General features: G+C 45.0%; 2 protein-coding genes across 2 annotated transcripts; both read left to right on the top strand.

The window, feature by feature from the left end:
• Positions 1-4,965, top strand: NOXRED1 (NADP dependent oxidoreductase domain containing 1; the record flags this gene model as incomplete). The annotated part of the gene is given in 10 exon segments (XM_079536869.1): positions 1-39; positions 42-59; positions 399-455; positions 459-461; positions 465-619; positions 2,328-2,500; positions 3,059-3,239; positions 3,480-3,634; positions 3,831-4,053; positions 4,674-4,965. Coding segments are annotated over 10 exon segments (1,296 nt in total).
• A 6,777-nt stretch (positions 4,966-11,742) lies between these two features.
• Positions 11,743-16,791, top strand: TMED8 (transmembrane p24 trafficking protein family member 8; the record flags this gene model as incomplete). Its single annotated transcript, XM_079537930.1, has 6 exons — positions 11,743-11,836; positions 12,021-12,099; positions 13,872-14,001; positions 14,915-15,056; positions 15,339-15,638; positions 16,574-16,791. The coding sequence occupies 6 exons, from the start codon at positions 11,743-11,745 to the stop codon at positions 16,789-16,791; spliced, it is 963 nt and encodes a 320-aa protein (XP_079394056.1).
• Between the last annotated feature and the right edge of the window lie 5,918 nt (positions 16,792-22,709).

The raw sequence follows: 22,709 nt of genomic DNA, 5'->3' as shown, positions 1-22,709 counted from the left end.
ATGGCAGCAGGAGCACAAAGAGGGACAGATCCCCTGCAGAGGTGGAATGGTGGCTGGGTGTGGGTGGTGGATGGTGCAGGTTAGGACTCTAACCACGTGTGATACGATAGGCTTGTGTTATCCTCATCCCTGGCTAGAGCTCGGCTGAAGGTTTTTGGGTTTTAGTCTGTTCTTTATCTCTGTGCAGATCTGTGGTACACTGAGCAGTGCTGCAGGCTCTATGGGATGCTGCATGTGTGGGCTCAGACACCTACTGGAACAACTTGTTCCCAATTTCTGCATTGCATTTGGGAACCAACCAATTTTACAGGTCCCTTGTCTGCAAGGAGTCCTGAGAGCAGCTGGAGTTTGTGCTCTGTCTCCCTTTCCTATCCAGCAGGTGCTGAGTTGCACTGCAGTGCTACACGGGTGGAGGCCATGCTCCTCTCCTAGATCCTCACTGCTGCTGCCTGTCCTGAGCTTAGATGGGGGATATTAAAGAGGTTTTTGCGTCCTTCTTGGCTGATGAAGCAGTAGAAGGAGAGGAGGCCCTGCTATATCTGACAAGGCGCTGCAAGGGGCTGGCAGTGAGTGCGTGTGCCCATGCTGTCTTCTTCTGCAGACTTCTGCAGGCCTTCAGGTAAGGTGGAGGTGAGCTCCTTGTGCGGGCTGGCTGGTGTGGTCATCAGGGGGTCTCACAGCACCCAGCTCATTCTAAACTGTTGCATTGTTACTGAGTGTCGTGGAGTTATTATCTCTAGATCTGTGTCCGTGACGGGGACAGCAGGCCCAACAGCCCCCAAAAAGGGGAGGAGGGGAATTGAAGCAAAGAGGGAAGGGTATTAAACATACACACACACACACACACACACACACACACACACAAAAAAAAAAAAAAGAAAGAAAAAAGCCAACAACAATCTGAGGAGGAAAGTTAATTTACATGTTATAATAGCAGAAATACACGTTAATTGGGATTGAAGCTAATAATCCAAATAAATGAGAGAGACAGCATCCAAAAAACTGAAGGGAGCACAAGTTGCAGAGATGAGCAGTAAAAGAAAGGGGCAATCTTGTGATGACTTGTGTGCAGTTTTATCTTTGCCTCTAAATGGAAAACAGAACAGTGGAAGTCTTCTGGGAGATACAGTTCTTCTCTTTTGAGAACTGGGTACCCAGAAATATTGACAATGAATGGAACCGGAGCATTAACTCTTTTAAATCCCAGTGCACCGAACAATGTTATGATGTGGAATACCAGTAACAAAAAATCATAAAACCACAATAAAGACGTGGCACAGGTACACCACCACCCATCTTGGGGTAGTTCCAGATAGCACCAGATAGTGGATAGTGTGTCACTGGAAGAGCCGGGGAAGTGGCTGGGGAAGTGGCTCTGTAGGGAGCTTCTTGCATGGCTCATGCCAGCTCTCTGTGAAGTTAAGGATTATATAGGTATGTGTATGCAATGATATAGTTTGATTGCTTTTTATCTGGTTCTGGATGGGTAAAAAGTCACCCAGTATTTACACCCACACTTGTCAGCTACTCAGCACCCAGCTTTGTCTGAAATCGCAGTCAGTCTTAATACTCAGGGATTTTCCCCTTAGTTAGGCTGTTCTCCCTCTGAGAAAACCAAGGAAAGAAGATTGCCTCCACTACCAAAGGGGTTTTCATCCCAGAAATCTGGTTGTTCTCCATGCTTGTGACTTGTTTCCACCACCAGTATATGTGATTTATAATGAGCAAATAGTCCTATGTTAGCACATGGTGTCCCATGTCCCTTCTCAACAGCAGTCCTGTGACACTAGGCCATGCTCCCCATGCTGACTTCTCCCTAAGCTTGGTGTCACCATGGGGCTTGATATGCTGGGTATCAGGTCTTAATTTGCTGAGCTGCTTTGCAGCAGCTCACATCAGTGCCGTGGACATCACAACAGCTTGCCTGGTCCTTGACCTCAGGGCCCCTTTTCATCCCCCTCCTCCTGGGAGTGTAGTGGTGGCTTTCCCCTAGGCAGACATACTTTGTGGGGTCCCTCCTGGCACATGGAGTTTGGTTGCCTGATATGTTGGGCCAGCAGAGGGCCGGTTAGCCCTAGCATGAGCAGTGTGGACGCCATGCCCCTTGGCGTCCAGCCCCAAGCCCCATGGCTGCTGCACACTCCAGGCTGCAGCCATCACCTCTGTCATTCTGGAGACTGTCGGAGACCAGGGTGGGATGCAGGGGGTGGGGCTGGGATGCTCTATGTAGATATATGGCCTGGGGAAGTCCTGAAAGGGCAGGACTGCATGTGGCACAGGGAAGTCATGGCTTCCAAGGGGCTGACAAAATTTCTCTGCTTCTCCAGGGTGAGCAGCACTGGGAAGACCTTGCTGACTTCTCTGGCAGATAGCCACAGCCTGAAGGTTGGCATTATTGGTGGAGGCCGTCTTGGGAATCACCTGGCCCGAGCACTGGTGGCAGTGGGTCGCGCTCCTTGCTCCAGTGTCCGCATTTCTACCCGGCGCCCTGAGAGCCTGTGTAAGTGCTCCCCAGCTGGACCAGGCAGCAGGTTGGGCTTCTGCTGTGCTTCTGATGGCCCTTCAGGAAGAATTCAGTAGAGAAAGTTTTCCTGCCATATATATTGGAGGTATAGAAACTTCAAATTTTATTTGGAGGAAGAACATGCTGTTGTGGAAAAGATCCTCATTTGGCTGGAAGCCCTCTGTACAAACATGAGTTCAATTTTCTGCTTTTCTTCAGCAGTGCCAGCTGAGCGTGGTGGAGACCATCCACCCTGTTCCTTTCAAAACTAGCCAGTTTCAGGCCCACTTTAGTTTAGCCTTCCCTCCCCCTCCCTCCCCCCCCCAAAGACACAGACACTCATTTGACTGTTCTTTTTGAAGCTCTCCTTACCATTTGTCAGGGGCTGGGTGGGTGACTGTGACCCCAGGCTGTTAGGTGGCCATCCAAAGGCAGCTCACCAGAAGCATCCCTCTACTTGTCCCACCACTGCAGGGCAAGCCCCTTTCTAGGCCCTGGGGTGCCTTTTGCCAGTGCTGGGTCCATGGGCTCTGAGCCCTGTGTGCCTTGCTGCAGCAGACTTGCAGAAACTAGGGCTCACCTGCTTCTACGACAATGCACAGCTGGCAGCCTGGGCAGACGTCCTGTTCCTCTGCTGCCTGCCATCGCACATGCTGTCCATCTGCTCTGCAGTTCGGCCAGCCATCCGGAAGCCCTGCATTGAGTACAGCCTCGTCACTGCCGTTCCTCTGCCCAGGTAAAACGCACTTGGTCATGCTACCATTCATCCCGAAGCTCACGGGGCAAATGCAGCATAGTGCTGGCATGGGAGCACAGCTCTTACAGCATCTCATGATTTTCTTGCAACATTGCTTCAAACCTAGTCAGCGTACTCAGCCACTCCCCATCTGTTGGTCACTGGAGGACTGGGACGGGGCTCTGAAGCAAGGTGAGCCTAGACACCCTCCTCTTCTCCTTGGGCTGCCTTTGCTTTCAGGTTGAAGCAACTCCTTTGCTACAGTGCCATCGTGAGGCCACAGTACCAGTGCCCTGGCAAGGAGCCTACAAAGGAGTTTGGGACAAAGGGGTCGGTCACAGAGGCACTGCAAGACCTTGCTGTTGTGCAGGCAACATGCCCCCTCAGCTCCCAAGGTACAACCTCTCATTTTGGTTTAACTTGATAGTGAATATTAATTTTAGCACCCTCACCTAAAATGATCCCAGAACAGAGATTTCAGATAAGCTTGCTCTCATTGCTAATGCAATTGCTTACAGGAGAGGGCTGAGAATCTCTCTTCACACCTGTGTGCACAATGGTTACTGACATTTGATTTTCTTTGTTGTGCAGCGAAAATAAAAGTCAATGGCAAATGGCTGGTGGGCATTTTCTATGCAGCCCTGAACAGCAGCATGTGGCAGAGCCTGCCTCACCAGGAGGCACTGGCATTGCTCAATGACCTCTGTTTCCCTGGACACTGCCATATCTGCGCAGAGCAGAAAGCTTCCTGCCCACAGTTTACATGCGAGAGTTTTGTCAGCAAAAGTTTTGCCTCTTCAATGACTCAAGAGGAGTAAGTAAAGGGTTGGACGCTGAGGTACTGTTTTCCCAGGCTTTCTCTGTGCTCTAAAACTTGCCATATCCCACAGCTGAAGCATGGAGTTGTCTTGCTGGGTTGGAAGGTGCTGAAATGTGTTTTGCTCTTAGGGACAATATACCTGCCAGGAAAGATTGCTTTAGATGTGCTAGAAATAAAAGACCTGGACTGTCATCACTGGGTTGTTTTGTCCTGGTCCCCAGTTCCTGTCTGTCTACTGGTCAGGATTATCTGAAGCCATAGGTCAGGACTGGGCTATCAGATGCAGAAACCAAAATCCCCTGGGAATATTTGGAGAAGATTTTTTATGGGTAATTAACTTACTTTAGCTCACAGACAAGATTATTGAGGATGTTAAGTTAGGACATTCTGCTTGTGGGAAAACGCCCCTATTGATTCAGGAGCTCCCTACAATCATTATGTTCAGCTTTGCTTTGTATGGTGCAATAATGACTGGAACTTCAGATTCAGGTCTTGGAGTATAATTGTTTCCCAAAACCAAAGAAAGAAGCTAGCATTCAGATTCTAAAGAAAACTGATATTGAAATTGAGATTAAGACTGTTATTGCCTATAGAAGATTGTTTTCTCTCCTCAGAACCTTCCCATGGTTTGACCTGACAACTGCACAACTGAGAGAGTCTCCTTTTAGCCAGCTGCTAGAAAAGAGTGAGTCTGTCCAGAACCACCTTGCTCTGCTGTATCAGTCATCTTTTGGAGACTGGCCCACAAAGCAGTGTGTGCTGACCAGCACCAGGACTTCTCCTACATTAGCCATACCAGAACCTGACGTGGTGTTGATTCAGGACTCCTCACTGTCCACAACTTCTTCGAAAGTTTTTTCAGGAATTCCAGAGGAAACTACTGACTATGTTTCTAAATCCTCATAAACTGAAATGAACTCTATGATAGGGATGAATACCCAGAGATGTTGACAACTCTTTTCCATCCATTTCCCTTGCTGGTCTCAGTAGTGTCTAGTGGAAGAACACACTGTAAGGACTTTGTATTGCAAAAATAATGCCAAAAAGCAAATAAACCTTTACTTATCAATTTCTTAGTCATAATGCAAAACACTGATGGAAGTAGGTAAAAGATTATACAATAGAATTACATTGTCTTTCTTTCCACTCTGTTTCCACCTTTGAGGATCTCCATTTTGCATCCATCCGCAGTCTTGCCAAACATAAAAGCAGTCCCCTTTCTAATGTATCAGCATGGAGATCTCTTGATTTTTCACATTTTGAGACAAGAATGTGCATATTTGCTTTTACAAGTTTCGTGCCCCTTGTGAAACTTTCTTCATAAACCAGCTTCTTTCTAAACCTGCTGGAATCTTGCCTGGTTTTGGTCTTTTGGTCACACAGACATCTTGGCCTGTGATCTGACTCAGCTTCACCAGGTTCCTATTGCAGTTCCAACAGAAAACTGAATTACAGTTCACTTGTGGTGGTACAGCTCTAACCCAAAGAACTGAACAGACCTGGGGCCCATTTTTCTTTCCCATGTAGGATCTCAGGGAAGTCTGTCACCAAACAAAATCATGAAGATTTAGTCAGGAGCACTCTTTCAGTTGAACCAGGCTTTAACCAACACTTAACTCACAATTCCTTGCTGGTGACAGTTTGTGTTCCAGCGAGGTTGTACAATTCAAGTCCCATTGCTCTTACAGGTTCTGTGATGCCTCGCTCAGGGAAAAAGAACATTTAACTAACTATATATTTTGTCCAAATCCACTCAGGACCCAACTTTAGCTTATAGTATTCTTTCACACTTCCTGCCTTGTGTTGCAGTACTGTTTGCTGTGATAAACCACTTCTTGGTTCTGTTTCACACAAAATCAGTTCTGTGATTAGGGCAGGGACTGGTTGTTTACATTGTAACTTTGCACCTCCAGACTGCTGATAGCAGCAGGCAACACAAATGTGCACCAGACACTGTGTGTGCCATTTGTCTTACTTTTGTGTTAGCAGTGTTCCCGGTCTGCAGACACTAACACATGGGAGAAACTTATTCACTTGAGCAGCAGGGAAATTATTGCCAATCACTGGAAATTAAAATATGTCTAGGATTGATTTTTTGTCTTCTTAATCAACTGTGAAGCAGAAATGAAAGACAGACCGTCAGTGGTAAAGTCACATCTGATTTATATGTTTTGCTTCATTTGGTTCCTGGAAGCACATGAATTGCAAAAAATTCTTACAGAAAAGAGCCAATGCAGGGACATGTTTGCTGTCATCAAAATGCCAAGAGCCTTTTATATAACATGAAAAATGTGAAACTACACCACCCTGGACAAATAGCAAGCTAATAAGGGTGTATACTGCTCTCCCAGGTGGGCTTCTTACACAGGTGGAACTGCGGTGTGACTAACCCTGAGTCTGTGTGCTCTGTGATAAAAGGAGAGCATCTATTTCTCCCCCAGTCTGCGCCTGTGGCAAAGGAGGAAATGTAGAACGGGGCTCTAAGCCTGCTTCCTGGACAAACTGTGAGAAAGTGAGGGCATCTGCTTTCTGTCCAGATCGAGACTTTTGTTCCAGGAACAGACCCATGTTGTCTCTGTATGGGAGGGCAATGGATCTGCTGAAGACAGGCTCCTCAATCCCCAGCAACTCCCGCACATGTCGTGAAATCTCCTGAAATACAAATATATCAGACCAAAATATCAGAAATTCTCACTTCACAGGACATCAGCTAATACCATTTGGTACCAAGGTAGCAAAAAAAGAAACTGAGTTTCTGGATTTTGGAACATTTTCGCACTTAAAGTTGCAACTCAGGAAGGATCTGAAAGTGTGATCCTGGTATGACATTGTAAAAGGAGTGGAGACTTCATGTTCTCCAGAGTTACTATGGGTGACAGCCTCACAGCAGCTTTCTTTAGTGGCACAAACAGCCTGGCTTTCCCGTTTGCACTGGCAGAACAAACAAGTTACAAGTGAATGAGCTGGAGTCTGCCTAATGCAAAAACATTGCTGTTTGCAAAGTTAGATTGTTAGTAACTAGGTCTATACATAGAAGAGCTGGAAAAACTAATGAAGCTAGTAAGCCACATTGCTCATTAAGAAAATCAGAGGTGACTGGCTGGCTGAGCCTGCTTGCTGGGACTGTCAGTGAAGAGGCTTGCCATTATTCTTGAAGTCACTTGCAAGGATGTAACCTTCTGATTTGACTGAAGCACTGAAATTTAGTTCACAAGGTTTTACTGGTCTTACACGGCATTTCCTCAGAACCTTCTCCCAGCCTTGCTTTGAGCCTCAAGAGCAGTACACTACTTTATCTGTGATCAAAATAACACTGGAGTGGTATTTTCAGTGGCTTTGATATACTTTAAAATACCAGTACAGTGGAATTAAAATCAGTAGTAACTTCACTTGATTGTGCTGAGAAGCTCTCATAAAATTTAATGTGTAGTTCTTTATCAAACTGCTATTTCTCCTATATTGCAAAACGTTTCTGTGTCATTGAACTGATAATATCATGCTCATTTCTATAGTAACTATCAGGCTTTGGCTGCTATCAGTCTTTTCCTGATATTTCTGGTTGGGAAGCTTGCATGCCCCTGTGTGCAGCATTACAGTGTTACCTTTGCACCTGCTCCAGTACGCTCTTACTGAGGTCCCTAGATGGGCCACAGTCAGCTTGGACCTCTGTGAACCTGAATCCCACCCAAGTAGGGTAGAGGTAGAAGACACAAACAAGCAGCAGAATGGAGCATGATTTTGAAGAACATCTAGGTTCTGCTGAACTCTGAGATTATCTTCACTCACCAGCTTTGGAAAAAGATGGTCTAATTTGTAAGCTTGCTGGAGTATGTCAGCTAACACTTACCCTGGCCTGTTTAGTTTCTCCTTCAGTTTCTACAAGAGAAAAAGCAGGTCTTGCAGTTGATTTCTCTAGCCTGTGGCTTAGCTTTTCCCTAGCTGTTAAACAACTACCATATAAAATCCCTATATCCCAATGAGGAGCTGGGGATTAAAAATCATATAAAGAACTTGTCATCTTTGGTAAGTGCAGATGACTGACTGCAGAGGCTGTCTCTTCTTCAACTAGACATACTCTTGAAAGGTTTCTGTACAAACAAAGCCAGCACTGCAATGTGAAGCCTTCACCTCTGGGATCAACATTAAAACTCATGGTACTAATAAATATTTTTGGCAGCATATTCAATTTCAAACAAACAGTTAAGACTGCTCAGCCAGAGGGAAGCTTAGAGGTGAAATTGCTGTTTGGTACTCTAGAGTAAAAAAGCAGTGTTCATATGCTATTCACTGGAGCACAAAGATTTTCTCTCTCCCTGGTTATTTGAACTTCCACTTTGTGCCCTCGGAAAGCGACTGTAAATCAAACATGAAGCAATTGGCTTGGCTCAGTAAGTACAGCCTCAAATCCCTGTTTCCATTATGGAGAGGAAAGAGGAAATGAAATTTAAGTCAACTTGCTCTGATAACGAAAAGAATCAATGAATCAATTCTAGCAGTACTACAACTGGGTAAATTATCCCATCTAACTTCTGAGAATAAATGCAACTAGGTATCACCTTCCTTTAAAACCAGATGACTTTTCCCTTCTGTGATCCAAAAGAGTCTTGTCCTTATTCCCTGAAGAGCTTTGCTCTCCTAGGAAGGAGCTGCAAGCATTTTGGATGTGTTTTATCAGTTCAATTTTCTGTTACATTTCCCTTTAAGGATTATTTGTGTGGTCGGTCTCAATTTCTTAGCCACATCATGAAAATAGGAAGAAAAAGCAGGCCAGAAACTAAAGCCTAAACTAAACTAAACTGAACTGAACTGAAGGTAGTTCACAACTAAATCAAAACCTGTTTTATTCCTAGGCTTGTCTTAGATCCACTACCTGACTTTGAGCTGGTGTTTTCCTCTCTGCTCCTTTCATACTGCTATAAGGACCTCACAGGGACGCTGACACTCAACTCTATTGTTCCAGTCTGAACTCTGCTGTCCTCTGGCTTCTCATGCCAGGTCTCTGCATGTCTATGCTTTGTAGGCTCAGAAGGCTCTGATCACCAGGTATATATGTACCTGCTTTGAACTGCGGGTTGTGTAAAAACCTAGTACCTTTTGATCCCAAATCAGACCTCCTTCTGTTCCTTCTGCATTAGCTGTGTCTCTGATGTGGTTTCTTACAGCAGTAGCTTATATCAGTGGAAAGCAGTTTTATCTAGGTTTCCTCCTACGTGTTATTTTAAGGCTCTTTTTAGTACATAAATATGTTTCTTCTATGGCAAAGGCCTTTATTACCTTTTGTTTGTATTCAAGATATAGAAGTTTGACTTTGCAAGAGACCGGATTTGATTGTCAAAAGGGAGGATGCATTTAGGGGAAAGCACGTGATTACAACTGAAATCACAGTCAATAGTGGATGACCGTGATTCAGACAGCAGATCCATTCCTGATTGAAATATCTCTTGGAACTATTCAAACAAATCTAAGCTCATGCTTCTCTAGCTATGACTACTGTTGCACAGGGTACATACTGTTGGGTATCTCAGCACTTATCTTCAGTAGTTTTCTTTTTGATGCTGATTTTAAGGTGACGGGTAACTGTAAGCCGCAGCAGTCAAACTACATGTCCCAGGCAAGATAAAGCTAAATCACTATTAATTCCCCTACTTTACACTTTATAAAACATTGGGAACATCTGTGCTGCTTCCGCAGTGTACGTACACAGTGATGTGTAAAATCTCTTTTAAAAATCCAGATTTCCTTTGGCTAAACCCTGCGTTGGCTGAGTGTTAGTGGTATATTGGAAAGTAAACCAAAAAGCAGTAAGTATTAGTGGATCCTTTACTATTTTGATGTTAATCCAAAATTCACAGCCAGTGTCTCTGGTATCTCACACCACTATACAGCTGCTGGTTTCAATAGAACTACCGTATGTAGAAAAGAAGTGTGATTTAATGAAGAGTAAACCTGAGTGTGTTTCAAATACTGACCTACTTATGCAACATGTTGTTTAGGTGAGGTTTCTTGTGTTTCCTATTGCCATCCCTAAACGAGGGATAAGAAAATAAAATGAGGAGTAAACGAAAGATCAAGACGCTCTTTTTCATCATGGTCCTAGTGAAAACTAAATGAATTTAAAAGGATACAAAAATTACCTACATACAGTGTAAGTATGAAATGCTGCATCTCTGCACCTTCAGGAATCTTTGGAAGGGCAAGCCACAGCCTTAACCTTAGCTTATCTGTTGGTGGTTTTAAAGAAACAAGGTCTTGAGAGGAAAATAACCAGAAAATTACATGTTTACAAAATGGGGAAGAAGCAGAGACATTTGTGTTCAGCAGAGTATAAACAAGGAAGTAATAATGAATTGCCCTCCTGCTGCTTGAGAACTGTGGTTTGACTGTTGCAGGTTAAAGCTGCCCAGATTTGCAGATGTTCTACAAATTAAATCAAAGAGATCAGTAAGTGGAAAATTACTGAAAGGAAATTCTGAGGGAGTGCCTATGAAAGACAGTTGCATCTTACAAAGCAATTTTCTAGGGTCAGAGGAGCAACACAGGCTAAAAGAAAGACAAGGCATTTCTGATGGGATGATGTTGTCCGGGAATGGCAGCCTGCAGCTCCCAGTCAGCTACGGAGTTACATCTGAAGACCTGAATAACACAGTCACTGGGTTGAGCAAAACCAGTTGCGTGGTTTCAGGCTCACTGCTCACACAAAATCTGTCTGGACAGATGAGTGACAGCCCTGCACCCTGGTGAGCAGGAGAGGCTGGAGCTGGACTCTGACAGACCGAGGCAGCCGCAGCACCGCAGCACACACGTGCACCTGCATGTGTCCGAAGTCTGTGATGCCCAGGGCTGGCAGGCTGGAGCAGTTCACCAGGATGAGGCGGCGGCCGTTGATGCCATTGGCTCTGAAGCACTCCTGGGCAGAGAAGCAGAAGGGAAGGTGATGGCAGGTCCATAGCCCTCGGCCATCCCCTGCCAGTGTTGTAGAATCATAAAATCACAGAAAGGCTTGGGTTGGAAGGGACCTCAAAGCCCACTCAGCCCCTGCCATGTGCCAATCCAGCCTGGCCTTCAGTGTCTCTAGGGATGGCGCACCACAGCTTCTCTGGGTGGCAGCACCAGCGCCTCACCTCCCTCTGAGTAAAGAATTTCCCCATCATCTAACCAAAGACTCCCCTCTTTTCCGTTAAACCCATTCCCCCTTGTTCCATCACGGTGTCCAGGGCCTCCGACCCAGGAAGCGGCAGCCCCGCACCTGATACTGAGGGAAGCCGAGCCCCGACACCCACTCCGCCACCTCGGCGGTTCCCCAGGCCAGGACCGGGCGGGAGAGCCCCAACCTCGGGCTCGGCCCCATCGGCGGACGCGCGTCCCCCCGCTCCCCATTGCCTCGGTAACCGCCACTTCCTGCAGCGCACCCCGCTTTCCCTTCCGCCGCCCCCCCCAACCCCCGCTGGCAGCGTGCCGGCGGCTCTGCGGAACCCGTTCTCGACTGGCTCCGTTGTTGGGGAGGGACACAAAAGCCGCGGTACCCCGCACCGCCCCCTTCCCGCACGCACGCCGCTCGGCTCTTTCCGCCTCTCTCTCCTCTCGGGTGTTTCCGCCGGCGGCGGGCGCGGAGCTTCGGCTTCGCTCGGGTGTTTCCGCCGAGGCGGGCTGCCGCCCCGGGCCCCGCGCCCGCCGGCCCTGCCCATGTCGGACGTGCTGGCCGTCGCTGCCGGCTCCCGGTTCGAGCCCCCGACTGCCGGGGCGCCGGGCGGCTTCGGCGGCGCCGAGCTCTCCTCGGGTACGTGCCGGACTGCGGCGGGCGGGGGGCGGCGTGGAGATGCGGCTTGGGCTGCCGTCGGGCTCCGCGGGGCGGGCGGCAGGCGGGGGGCGCGGGGGTCCTCGTTTGAGCGCTGCCTGAGCCCCTCCTGTCCGCGTGCTTTCCCGATGGAAAGTGACTTCTTTCCCTGCCTTCTGACTGTTAGAAAATGAAGCCGCAGCCCAGAGGACGGAGCCCGAAGAGCAGCGGGGTGATGGCTTGGAGCGCAGCGCCTCGCCGTGCGGGTAGGAAAGCGTTCGTGTGTTCGGTGCCCCGCGGGCGTAAGCGGGTCTACCTGTGCGGGAGCGGCCCCTGTACTGATGGATAGAAGGGGCTGCGGACCGAGCTGTCTGCTTTCGGGCAGTGTGTGCTGGATTCGGTGTAGGAGCAGCTGTCCCTGCGGGCTTACGTTTTAAAGCCTATGAAATGACAAAGTGTAGCTCATGGCTCACCTGTTCATGCTGCAGAATCGATCAGGTTGCAGTCAACTCCAGAAGGTTTTGTAGTTTGTGGTAAGAACTAATGAGCTTTCGGGAGATGTTCAGGGCGGTTCAGTACTTAAGCACTTGCACTGTGTGGATGCTGAGCAAACATACTCCTTACGCTGTTTTATTGACAACGTTTTTGTTCTTCAGCTTTTGTCTTCTGCATCAGCCTTCCCCTAATGCTGCTGCCTGGCCACCTTATCAGATGCTTGGCCTGTCGTTATGGCTGGGTGTATGGAGTTTTACTTTGTTAGAGTACGTGTGTTGCTTGGGACACAGTTTCAGAAATCTGCAAGCTCAGTTTGTCAGAAAGTAGATCACACTATTTGTTAAATATCAGTCTCATTTAAAGAAGAAAAGACAACAGCAAGCGACTCAGTAAAACAGCTGTTTGATGTCATCTTAGTTTGACGTGGATCACACTGATATCAGCCTTCTTGAGTCCAGGCGTTTTTTATATCACTCTTTATTATTCTATCCGGTCTTATTCAAGGAATGAATATAGGCTGTGAGCGGAATGGCCAAAGTATTTGCTGGGTATTCGTGGGTGTTACCTGATGAATTTGTGTACGTGGAATCTCCTTTGAAGGGAAGGGGTCCAAAAAGGGTGATCCGAGAAGGCTGCTTGATGAGGAATTGCTGAATGCTGTAGATCTGCTTGAAAAGCTTGCTCATGGTAGCATGAGCCGTGTTTGCCCTGTTCTAGTTCTAGTCTTCTGTATACACTCAGTATGGAATATGTTGTGAGTGGAGCTGCAATCTTTAAGCTATTCCACACTAGATTAATAGTCTGATCCGTTGCTAATGGGACTATTTCTCCCATGTGAAAGGATTTTTGTTGTTGTTGTTGACAGTAATTCAGAAAAAAAATCTTCAGCAGAGATAGAATGCCAGGAATGTTTCCTTTCTTGCTCATTCTTTTCCTTGTTTGAACCTTTCTTTTTGTTCTGGAATGTCCCACTCGTCGCAGTGCAGATCTTGGACCTCTTTACTGTTGCTGTCCTGCTGTTGTGTGGTGTACAGCTCTCTTGTCTGTGCAGCATGTCTGAATATGGCAGAGAGACCTGTGTGTTCTCTGTATTTCTTGGGATTTCTGATGGGGAAGGTTGTGGTAGGGCATTTTCAGGCTGGCTCTCAAAACTGTTCTGAATCCTTTCACTGTGCTAGTTGGCCTCTGATGTCATGTAGTAGCTGGTATAACAGAAGGTATCTTGAGCAGAAAGTTGCTGCTAATTTCTATGCTCACAAACACTGCGCTGAGCTTATGCAGTGAATGAGCTGCTGTCTAAAGGACGTTAAATATGGAATGTGTCTTTGAAGTTACTCCTTCTGTCTGGTGTGGAAGATTTTCATGAGAAGACAAGGGCAGAACTCGGGTGCAAAGGGCTCTCTGCAAAGGCCTTGGGCAGGATGCTCAGTGTCTCTGTCCCTCTGAATTCTGGCTGCCTTGGAGTGATCCTTCTCACAGCTGAGCTCTGCTGCTTGTGACCTGAGTACAAGTACTGAATTGTGGTACTTTCTTCCTCTGAGAGGTTGCAGATAGAGTCATCTGTGAGTGCGGATGTGATAGAAGATTCGAAGGAAGACAGTTGCACTTTGGAGGACCAGAAAGTGGCTGAAGCAGAAGAGAAGCTGCCTGACCAAATCCAGTCCACTAAAGAGGTAGGTGGTTGTTTCTGACATCTAAAAGAAAGGAAGGAGGTGCAGCAGCATTTCTTCCACGCTACTGCTGTGCTTAATGACTGTGGGACAGGCTTTAAGTGAATCAACTTTCATCTTAACAGAACCCTTATGGTCCTCCATATGTTAGTGAGAGGTAGAAATTCTGACTGACTTTATAAAATCTCTCTTGTGTACTACTGTAGTCCTTACTTCCTTGCAGTTTCTGGTGTGCCAGGGTTTCAGGGTTATTCTTACCTTCTGCCTCTTGTCTGGGTCTTCTAGGGATTCCCTTCATGCATGTTTATGGAATAGAAGTGGAAGGCAATCTGCCATCTTTTGTCTCTTTTTTTGAGCAGCCAATTTGCTTGTATTACAAATACAGCTGGGAAAACTCGTGCAAGTGTCACACAGCTCAGGAGCTGTGTATTTTCATATATGGAAAGAGGGCTGGCCCCAGTAAGCCAGATGGACCCTTACCCAGGATGCAGTTGATGTCAGTGTGATTGTGCTGCAGTGCTGATACAGACAGAGCTGAAAGGCTCTCCCTAGAGAAGCAGCACTTTGGGAGTGCTTCCTGCGAGCAGTCAGCTGCATCTGCAAGGCTATTTCTTTGCTGAAAGATGACAATTAAATCTCAGAAAGATGCAAACGTGCCTGCCCAGAGACTCCTGGGAAGGCTAAGGGATGTGTGGTTTGTGACATGAATGCAGTGTGTGACTGCAGAGTGTGTGGTGCAGTGGGGAAAGTAATGCAGCAAGGTGCCTCAGACCAAGATGCTTCTTTCTAGTTCTAACAAAAGCTTCTGCAGGATCTGACTTGACTTCAGCGTTAATTACTACTGAGTTGTTGTAAATCCATCTGAGGACTTTATTACATTATAATCTTTGTGACTGGGCGTATGCACTTTGTGCAGGAAGCTCTTGTTCGAATGACCAACTACCACATACATCAAGGAGCAGGGGATATAGTCATGATTCAGTCAGATCACACTGGTGCTGTGGATATCCTTTCAGCTGAGCTGGAAACTTCAGACCTCCTTGGAGAGCAGAGAAAAGGTGAGGCATGAAAGGACCTAACTTGTTAATTACTCTGTGGCCACTTATTTTTTTTTAAGTGCCAGTGCCTGCCTTGGTCAGAGAACAGTAGAGACTGTCTTAGAGGCACTGCTGGTTCCTGTTCACTGCTGGTTCCCACTGGCCTGTGGGCTCCTTGCTAGTGTTGTGAGAAAACTTCATATCTGACTCTAGAATACAAGAGCCTTACTGAAAACAGTGAAGCTATTTACAGTAATTTGGCTAGTAGTAATATGAGGTGATGTTCTTTTCCTCTTGCTTCAGCTCAGCCTCCCCCTCTGGCTCCACCTACTACATGGACCACAGGGAAGATGAAGGAATTCAAAGCCAAGATGGGAAAAGAGAAGAGTGCTAGGATGGTGGTGAAACGAGGCGAGGTGGTGACAGTCCGTGTGCCAACCCATCCTGATGGGAAACGTGTCTGCTGGGAGTTTGCAACAGATGATTATGACATTGGATTTGGAGTCTATTTTGACTGGACCACTGTTACTAGCACTGCCATTACCGTTCAGGTCAGCGAATCCAGTGATGAGGAGGATGAAGAGGAGGAAGAGGAAATTGAAGGTTGGTGCACACTTTAAGAGTTATTTTGTGGTGCTTGTTGCCATGCTGCTAAGAATGTTTGTCAGATGCTGTAATTTCCATCTGCTTTGCTTACCCAGTCCACTTGTTATCTCTGCAGCCCGTTGGGGTTTGGTTAGGCTAAAATGACAGAGTGGTTAGCCCTTCCTGCTTCAGCACTTATCAACGTCTGTCCTCCTCCAAGAGCATTTTTTTGAAACCTAATACACTGAAAAATTAAGGAGAAATCACTCTTCCAGCTGATAACAAGCTTTTCTAGCGGAGGAATTTTTGGTAGTAGGTGATAACCAAAAGGTTCTTTTTTGTTTTTACGTTGTCCCAGTGTATCATTAACTTGTGCTGACTGTCTCTGTACCTGTGAAATGCATATTACCTATTCTGTGGTTTCAGTATCTTTATGACCAGTGCATCTGGGGGTTTTGGTGTCTGAAACCAATCTTGCAAGTTCTCCAAAATGTATAGGTTCATATTTGAGAAATTTATTCTTGGAGTGAATTGAGGATGTACAAACACAGTGAAGCTATAGTGAAGACCTTTTCCACCTTTTCCTTGCTCCATGTCAGTAGCACTGGGCCTCCTTAAGGAAACCTGGTTGTAGCATATATAAGAGGAGTGAACTGTCTTAAGTGAAGTTAAGTCCAGGGAGAGTAGGCCAGGCTGGCAGACAAGTATGTACTGTTTCATTAGTATTGCAAAGAGAACTGATCCTCAATGTGTCCTTTTTCTCACAGTAAGAAAAGTTGAGCTGTGTGGGTAGTATTAGCAGAGATCAGGGCAGCACTAATGTAATGCTATCATAGGTAGCCCTCGAGATGAAAATGCTTACATTCCTCTGTATTCTGGTCTTGTTTAGCTTTTTATGAGCCATCTAGTAGCTTAACTGATGCTTTCATGCTTTCCTCCTCTTTCCCATTTAGGACTTGCCCCTGTTGGTGATGTGGAAAGGGGCTCCAAAAGCTCTCTGCGGAACCGCTATGGAGAAATCATGCCTGTGTATCGAAGGGACAGCCATCGGGAGGTGCAGGCAGGCAGCCATGACTACCCAGGCGAGGGCATCTACCTGCTGAAATTTGATAACTCGTACTCTCTCCTCCGCAATAAGACTCTGTTCTTTCATGTCTTTTACACTAGCTGAAGGGATGGGAAGGGGCAGGGATGGCAGACAGGAGGTGGTGAGCATAGCAGGCTGCCACCCAGCCCTGATACTCCATGATGAGCACTTCTGTGTGACAGAACAAAGGCACAACTCTGCTAGCGACTCTTCAGACACAACTTGGTTTCTCCCCACGCCCTCCTTCCCAGCTGTCCTGGTGGAGAAGAGTGGTTGTGACTGGTTGTTCACAGGCAGCTGTCATTTGTATGAAACTCTGGGAGTCCTGCTCTGTATAATCAATGGATATCAAGATGTTACAATCACAATATAATCAAGAGAGTTAGGCAAAGTGGACAATGATAACAAAAGAGAATAAAATGGGAGGCTTACCCTTTGACTGGGCTCACTGCAAGACACCAATAGAGGCGATCTCCAGAAGAGATCCTTCCCCACTGGTAGCCAGCTCTTAAATAGGTCTAGGAGGGATGGAGCCTGGCTCCCCTTCCGGCAGCACAGGTGAATTGCCTTCACCTGTGCTCCTCCGGCTGACTCATGGCTCACCTCAGGTGATCAATCAGAGGTTCAAGCTGTGACTCAGTAGTTCCCATACATGCTCTCTGTAGGTATAGTGCTGGGCCTTCATCATAGCCAATAAATGCCCAGAGGCCAGGTGCAGCTGGTCTTGGTTTCTTTCTGTTGCAGTGGTACAAAATGAAGTCAAAGTGTTCTTCATCTGTTGCTGTTCTGTAGATCTTCAGGCTCTTCTGCTGTATCTGGATCACTAGAGGGCAGCTATCAGCTGCAAGGAGACAAAAACATGTCTGGCTTGTCACCAAACCACTGATAAACTTATCACTTACTGCCACTATGTGTCACCAGCTGCCAGCACTTCCTTTGTTCCTATATGTGGGGATGCAGCGTGGCCATGCTACAATAGCCAGCTCCAACCTATGGTATCCATGTGTTAGAGCAAAGTGTGTGGGGCTGGGGAGGGGAGTGCACAAATAGAAGTTCATAGGAAGATTTTCCTGTGGATCAAGAATTAGATATTGCATCTGTAGATTATAGAGATATAAAAATTATGATTAAATCTCCAGTGACCACAAAGTTGTTTTTTTTTTTTTTTTTTTTTTTTCCTGTAATCCAGATGTAAAAACAGAAGAAATGGTTTACTGCTGTATTGAATAAATATGAAAAGGTCGGGATACGACCAAGAAATATACAAGAAGTGTTTCTTTGTAGCAGCATGTTGATTCACTGGCATTGCTGCCAGCTGAATAATAGCATATATAGGAAGGAAGATGCTCCCCAGGGAAGCATAGTTTCTCAGCTGCTATTGCTGTTACAGAGGTGTTGTTGCAAAAGAGCAGAAACTCAAAAGGGGTGGGATTTTCCCAGTCCTTTCTGTAAACCAGAATGAGCAAGTCCATTGCTAGCCCTGATCATGTGGTGAAGGATAGAGTTCCTTGACATGTTTTAGTGGCTATGATAGCACTTCCTGCTTGAGTATTGGCAGAGTTGAACAAGGATTATGTTAATCCTTCAGAGATGAGTTTTAAATCACATTTATCAGCAACTGTTGTTTATTTTAATACTTAAAATCATGCTCTTTTTAAGAATAGTAATGTGTTTACGCTTTATTACCTCTTCGCAGAGACACAGAATGGCTTTTTGCATGGTGATGCTAGTAGAATTCTGAGTTTTAATTTTTAAATCCTCCAGGTAAGGCACCTCTATTTGGTCCATTCCCTTTATTGAGGGGGATTGATGAAGAAAATGATTTTGGGGTAGTTAAGACCAAAGATTTCACTGTACTAGGAAGGCTGTATATTTCCTCTTATGGGTATATTGTAATGCTGTGGAATTTTCTTTATGTTCAAGCTCTTCTTCTAGCTGTGATTACTTATTCGCTGCCCCAGAGCACTTAATAGGTCAAAAAGATGTGTGTGAGAGAGAGATGTTTATAATGGAGCAGCCCAAGCTTGGAGCAGGAAGAAGGAAAACCAGAAAACTGGTTGCTCCATGGGTGAGCAGACAGGAAGCAGAGCTGGCCAGGGTAAGGAGCAAGCTGGTGCTATTCTGGGCCCTGAGTTGGAAGCCTTTCTCAAAGGAGAGAGAGGACCTGGCCACAGGAGAACTGCAAAGCTGTCCCTCAAGCAGAGGGAAACATAGGGCAGCCTTAGGGGGAGGTAGAACAGTAAGACTTGGTATCTGTCATAGTAAAGTGATCTTTAGTTTAGCATCTTGGGGAATGTTATTTCTTCCTTTTTCCCCCTCCTGGGGAGATGCAGAACCATCTTGTGGTCTATGTACAGCATTTGAATCAGGCCTGAGCCACTTGCATAGGGCTTCCCCCACTCCCTCCCCCTTTTTTTTTTTTTTTACCCTTTGCCCTTGAAGTTCTTTGACAATAAGAAGGTAACCTTTAATTGACCAAAAATGTCAGTGCTGCCCAATGCAATTACTGCCTTTGGTCCTTTCTGATGTAATCTGCAGGGCCCTATGTGCACTTGTTGGTTAATGTATGAGACACTGTGTGGCACCTGATCCAATTTCTAATTAGGATTTATTCATGATAAAGGGAATTTTGACCTATGCGCAGCAATTGTAGAAAATTTATCCTGATCCTCAGTTTCACAGCGTTCTGTGGGATACTGTTATTGCCACTATATAAATGTTTCTCCTGTAATGTGGCCTTCCTATTGCTAATTCACAGCCACTTCCCCTCTCATTGTCTGTATTTTGATCATATCCTCATTCAAAATACGTATTTTAATCTTGTAAGATGAGAAAAAGACCTGCCTGACTACCAGTTCTGGTCGCTTACTGAAGCAAATAGTATGTGCAAGTTATCAAGGTAACTTGTTAGTGGTTTTAGTGAAGACAGACTGTCTTGTAGGTGATGATCCTATTGCTCAGTTCTAGCTTTCTGAAATGTGGACCAACCTTTTAATAAGGCTCAGGTCATTTGTTTGGAACTGTCCCCATCTCTTAGTCTCATTGACTTCAGCTTAACAGAAGCATTGAATCAGGCATGTTATCCCAATCTGTATGTGCCTGTCCTGCAAAAACATTACGCCCTTAAACAGACTTGGAACTAAAAGTATCTAGTATCACACATCTAATAGTGTGTATTATTTCACTGCTTATGCTTTCCAGAAGCATGTGGTATCTCTTATGAACACAAAACAGTTTTTGGCATAAAATGTTTCATCTGCAGGAAACAGAAGCTTTACAGTTGCACAGGATAATTACCCTTGGTGTATTCTTTAACTTTCACATCACTTAAGTGTTTCTCAGGTCTTAAAGTATCATTCATTTTGTAAGTGACGACTCCTTTTAGGAAGGATCTGTAGTCTTTATTCATTCTCTGGTAAATCTCCTAGCTTGGATGCAAGGCTAGTGATTAACAGTGGCCACTTGCATTCAGAATTGAACTCATAGTTGTTCAAAGAAGTAATCTTATTTCTTGTGCCCTTTTTTCTGTTATCTGTGTATCCTGGGCTTGTATCTGATCCCGCTGTCTGCTGAAGCAGTGATGGAAGCCATTTTTGCTCTAATTGCAAACTTGTGGAGCTAAATGTTGGGTTTAGAAAGAAAAATGAATTTAGAAGGCATTTTCACTTCATTGATTCACAACTTGATTAAGGAATAAGCTGCTTCTACATTTTGTGAAGTTGTTTTGGTTTTGTTTTTTTTTTTTTTTTTGCTTTTGTAAAAGCATAGAATTGTTTTCCAGTTTGTTTTGAGTATGACTTAGAGACATAAAACAATCCTGTCGCATAGGATTTGCATAAAAATCGGGTTGTATAATTGTCCATAATAATAGTAACAATCTGTTGGGTATTTTTTAATGTCAAAGCAGGTAATAAGCTATCCATTGTTTTATCTTACTCTTCTCCCTTAGCACTAGTGTAGCAGCAGGAGTTGAAAGTGTATGTGTTTCACTGAGGACTGAGAGTTAAAATTGCTTAAGTCAGGCACTGCTTGTACTGTTTTAATTTGCTAACCAACTCTGGAGGCCCACATTAAAGGTATTGCTGTCAGATATAGGCTATTCCCAAAGTAATATTTGGGACTCATTTAGTAGTTATCTACATTAATACTACCACTAAGCCACTTACATGAACAGTAAGATGAAAATGTGTGCTTAAGGAGAGAAAGAGCTTAACTAACTGACTTGAGGTACTAAGACAAAAGTTGAGTTACTATGCAACAGTCTGAAAGGTTGCCAGATTCCTTTCTTTTTGGTCCTATCCTGTGAACTGTCTCCTTGTAGCTGTGTGCATATAGTCGTGTATTGCCTGCAGTGGGGCCAGTTGTGCTGCTGGACTTGATAGGGTAGACTGGAGGTGACCCTTGTCACGTGTCTAATTGCTGAAAGAGGTTCTTGTTCTTGTGAGCTGGAAACTGGGGGTAGAGAATAAATCTCTAAATGGGTTCACTTTGTCCCCACTGCTTGTACCCTTCCTTCTTGTCTCACTACTTCCTAGTATGCTTTGCAGAGGATTTATCACAAAGTGCCTTAGGAGCAAGGAGCATGTCTGAAGTACGAGCCACAGATGTCATTAATCCAGGGGTTTTCTTCTTGTTTCTCTGCCTATTTGAGTAGGGTTGAGGCACTAAGATCATGTAATGAGAGAGTCCTGGTTGGCTGTCTTAGGGATTTAAGCTGTTCATTAGTCTGCCTTGTTGCTGTAAGATGAGTAGTAGAATTGTTAGTTTCCTGGCACACTAACTAAAGTTTTAGAGTGAACATCAAATGGTGGAGTCCAAACACATCTTGCTAGGCCAAGAATTTCCTGTGCAATTATTCCGCATTTGCCTCCAAAGAGTCTCTGGCATTTTATTCTGAAACACTTGTGCTATTGCAGCTGAAGACAGAACATCAGGCTGAATGGATGGATCTGTGGTTTGACAGTAAGGATTATCTGGTTTAAGTCCATCTGGACTGGTGAGTGAAGTCTCTTAGGCATGAAGCTGAATGCTAACCATTAGAGCTAAAGAGGCTTTACTTGACTTTTAAGTTTAGAAGCTGTTCTTGGAAACTAAATAGTTGGAGATGATCTCCCTGTAACTTCCTGAATGCCTGAGTGACTAACTGCTCTCCTCAGAGTGGAGCAATCTGCTCTCAAGTCCCTGCTCCAATCTGCTAGCATAGTCTTTCAGTGGAGAGTGTCTTGTAGGTGGTCACATCTTTTTTTTCCAGACATATATTATTGTAAACTGTGACAGCTGTCTCTAAGTCTTTATTTATGTGACGTGAATATATTTGTTGTCCCAGAACATTGAAATTCATTTGTCTGTACCAACCCATTGCTTTTCATCTCCTCTGAAGAAATTAGTTTTAAAGGGAGGTTACTTTAACAAGATGTGGCACCAAATCTCTTGCTGAAGAGCACATGTGAATATTTATAGTGTGTTTGCTTTCCTTCTAGGCTTGGTTTGTATTGTTTATATTCGATGTGTTGTGGCTGATTTGTAATATTATATTGAAAGTTATTCCCTTTAAATAAACTTTTCACTATGCAATCACAATGTTTGTCTTCTGTTTAAAGAGAATGTATTAACAAAAGAAAGTGAAATACAGACTTACCAAAAGAAACATGAATACAATGAAACTGATTTTTATAAGCAACAAAATAGCAACTATTCCAAATGTACTTTGCACTGTAGTGGACACTTCAGTTGCAAACGCATAGGAAAATGTGCTGTCAGCTAGTGATCACTGCTCCAGCTAGGACATTCTCTGTTAAAATGACTTGTGGTGATTATTTATTTATTTATTTATTTTAACTCTTCAAATCATCTGCAGCATTTGCATTTGTACTGAATATTTGAAGACCTGGAGAGGAACAAGCAAGTGGCCAGTCTCGTAGAACTGGCTCAGAAAGAATTTGAATGGCCTATCATTCATTGCTTCATACTGGCTCAGTTTACAGAGATCACTTTTAGCTAAG

The sequence above is a fragment of the Tetrao urogallus genome (assembly GCF_951394365.1).
Source record: "Tetrao urogallus genome assembly, chromosome: 6".
In the NCBI taxonomy this organism is placed as follows: domain Eukaryota; kingdom Metazoa; phylum Chordata; class Aves; order Galliformes; family Phasianidae; genus Tetrao; species Tetrao urogallus.
This window is presented reverse-complemented; position numbering and strand designations above follow the sequence as displayed.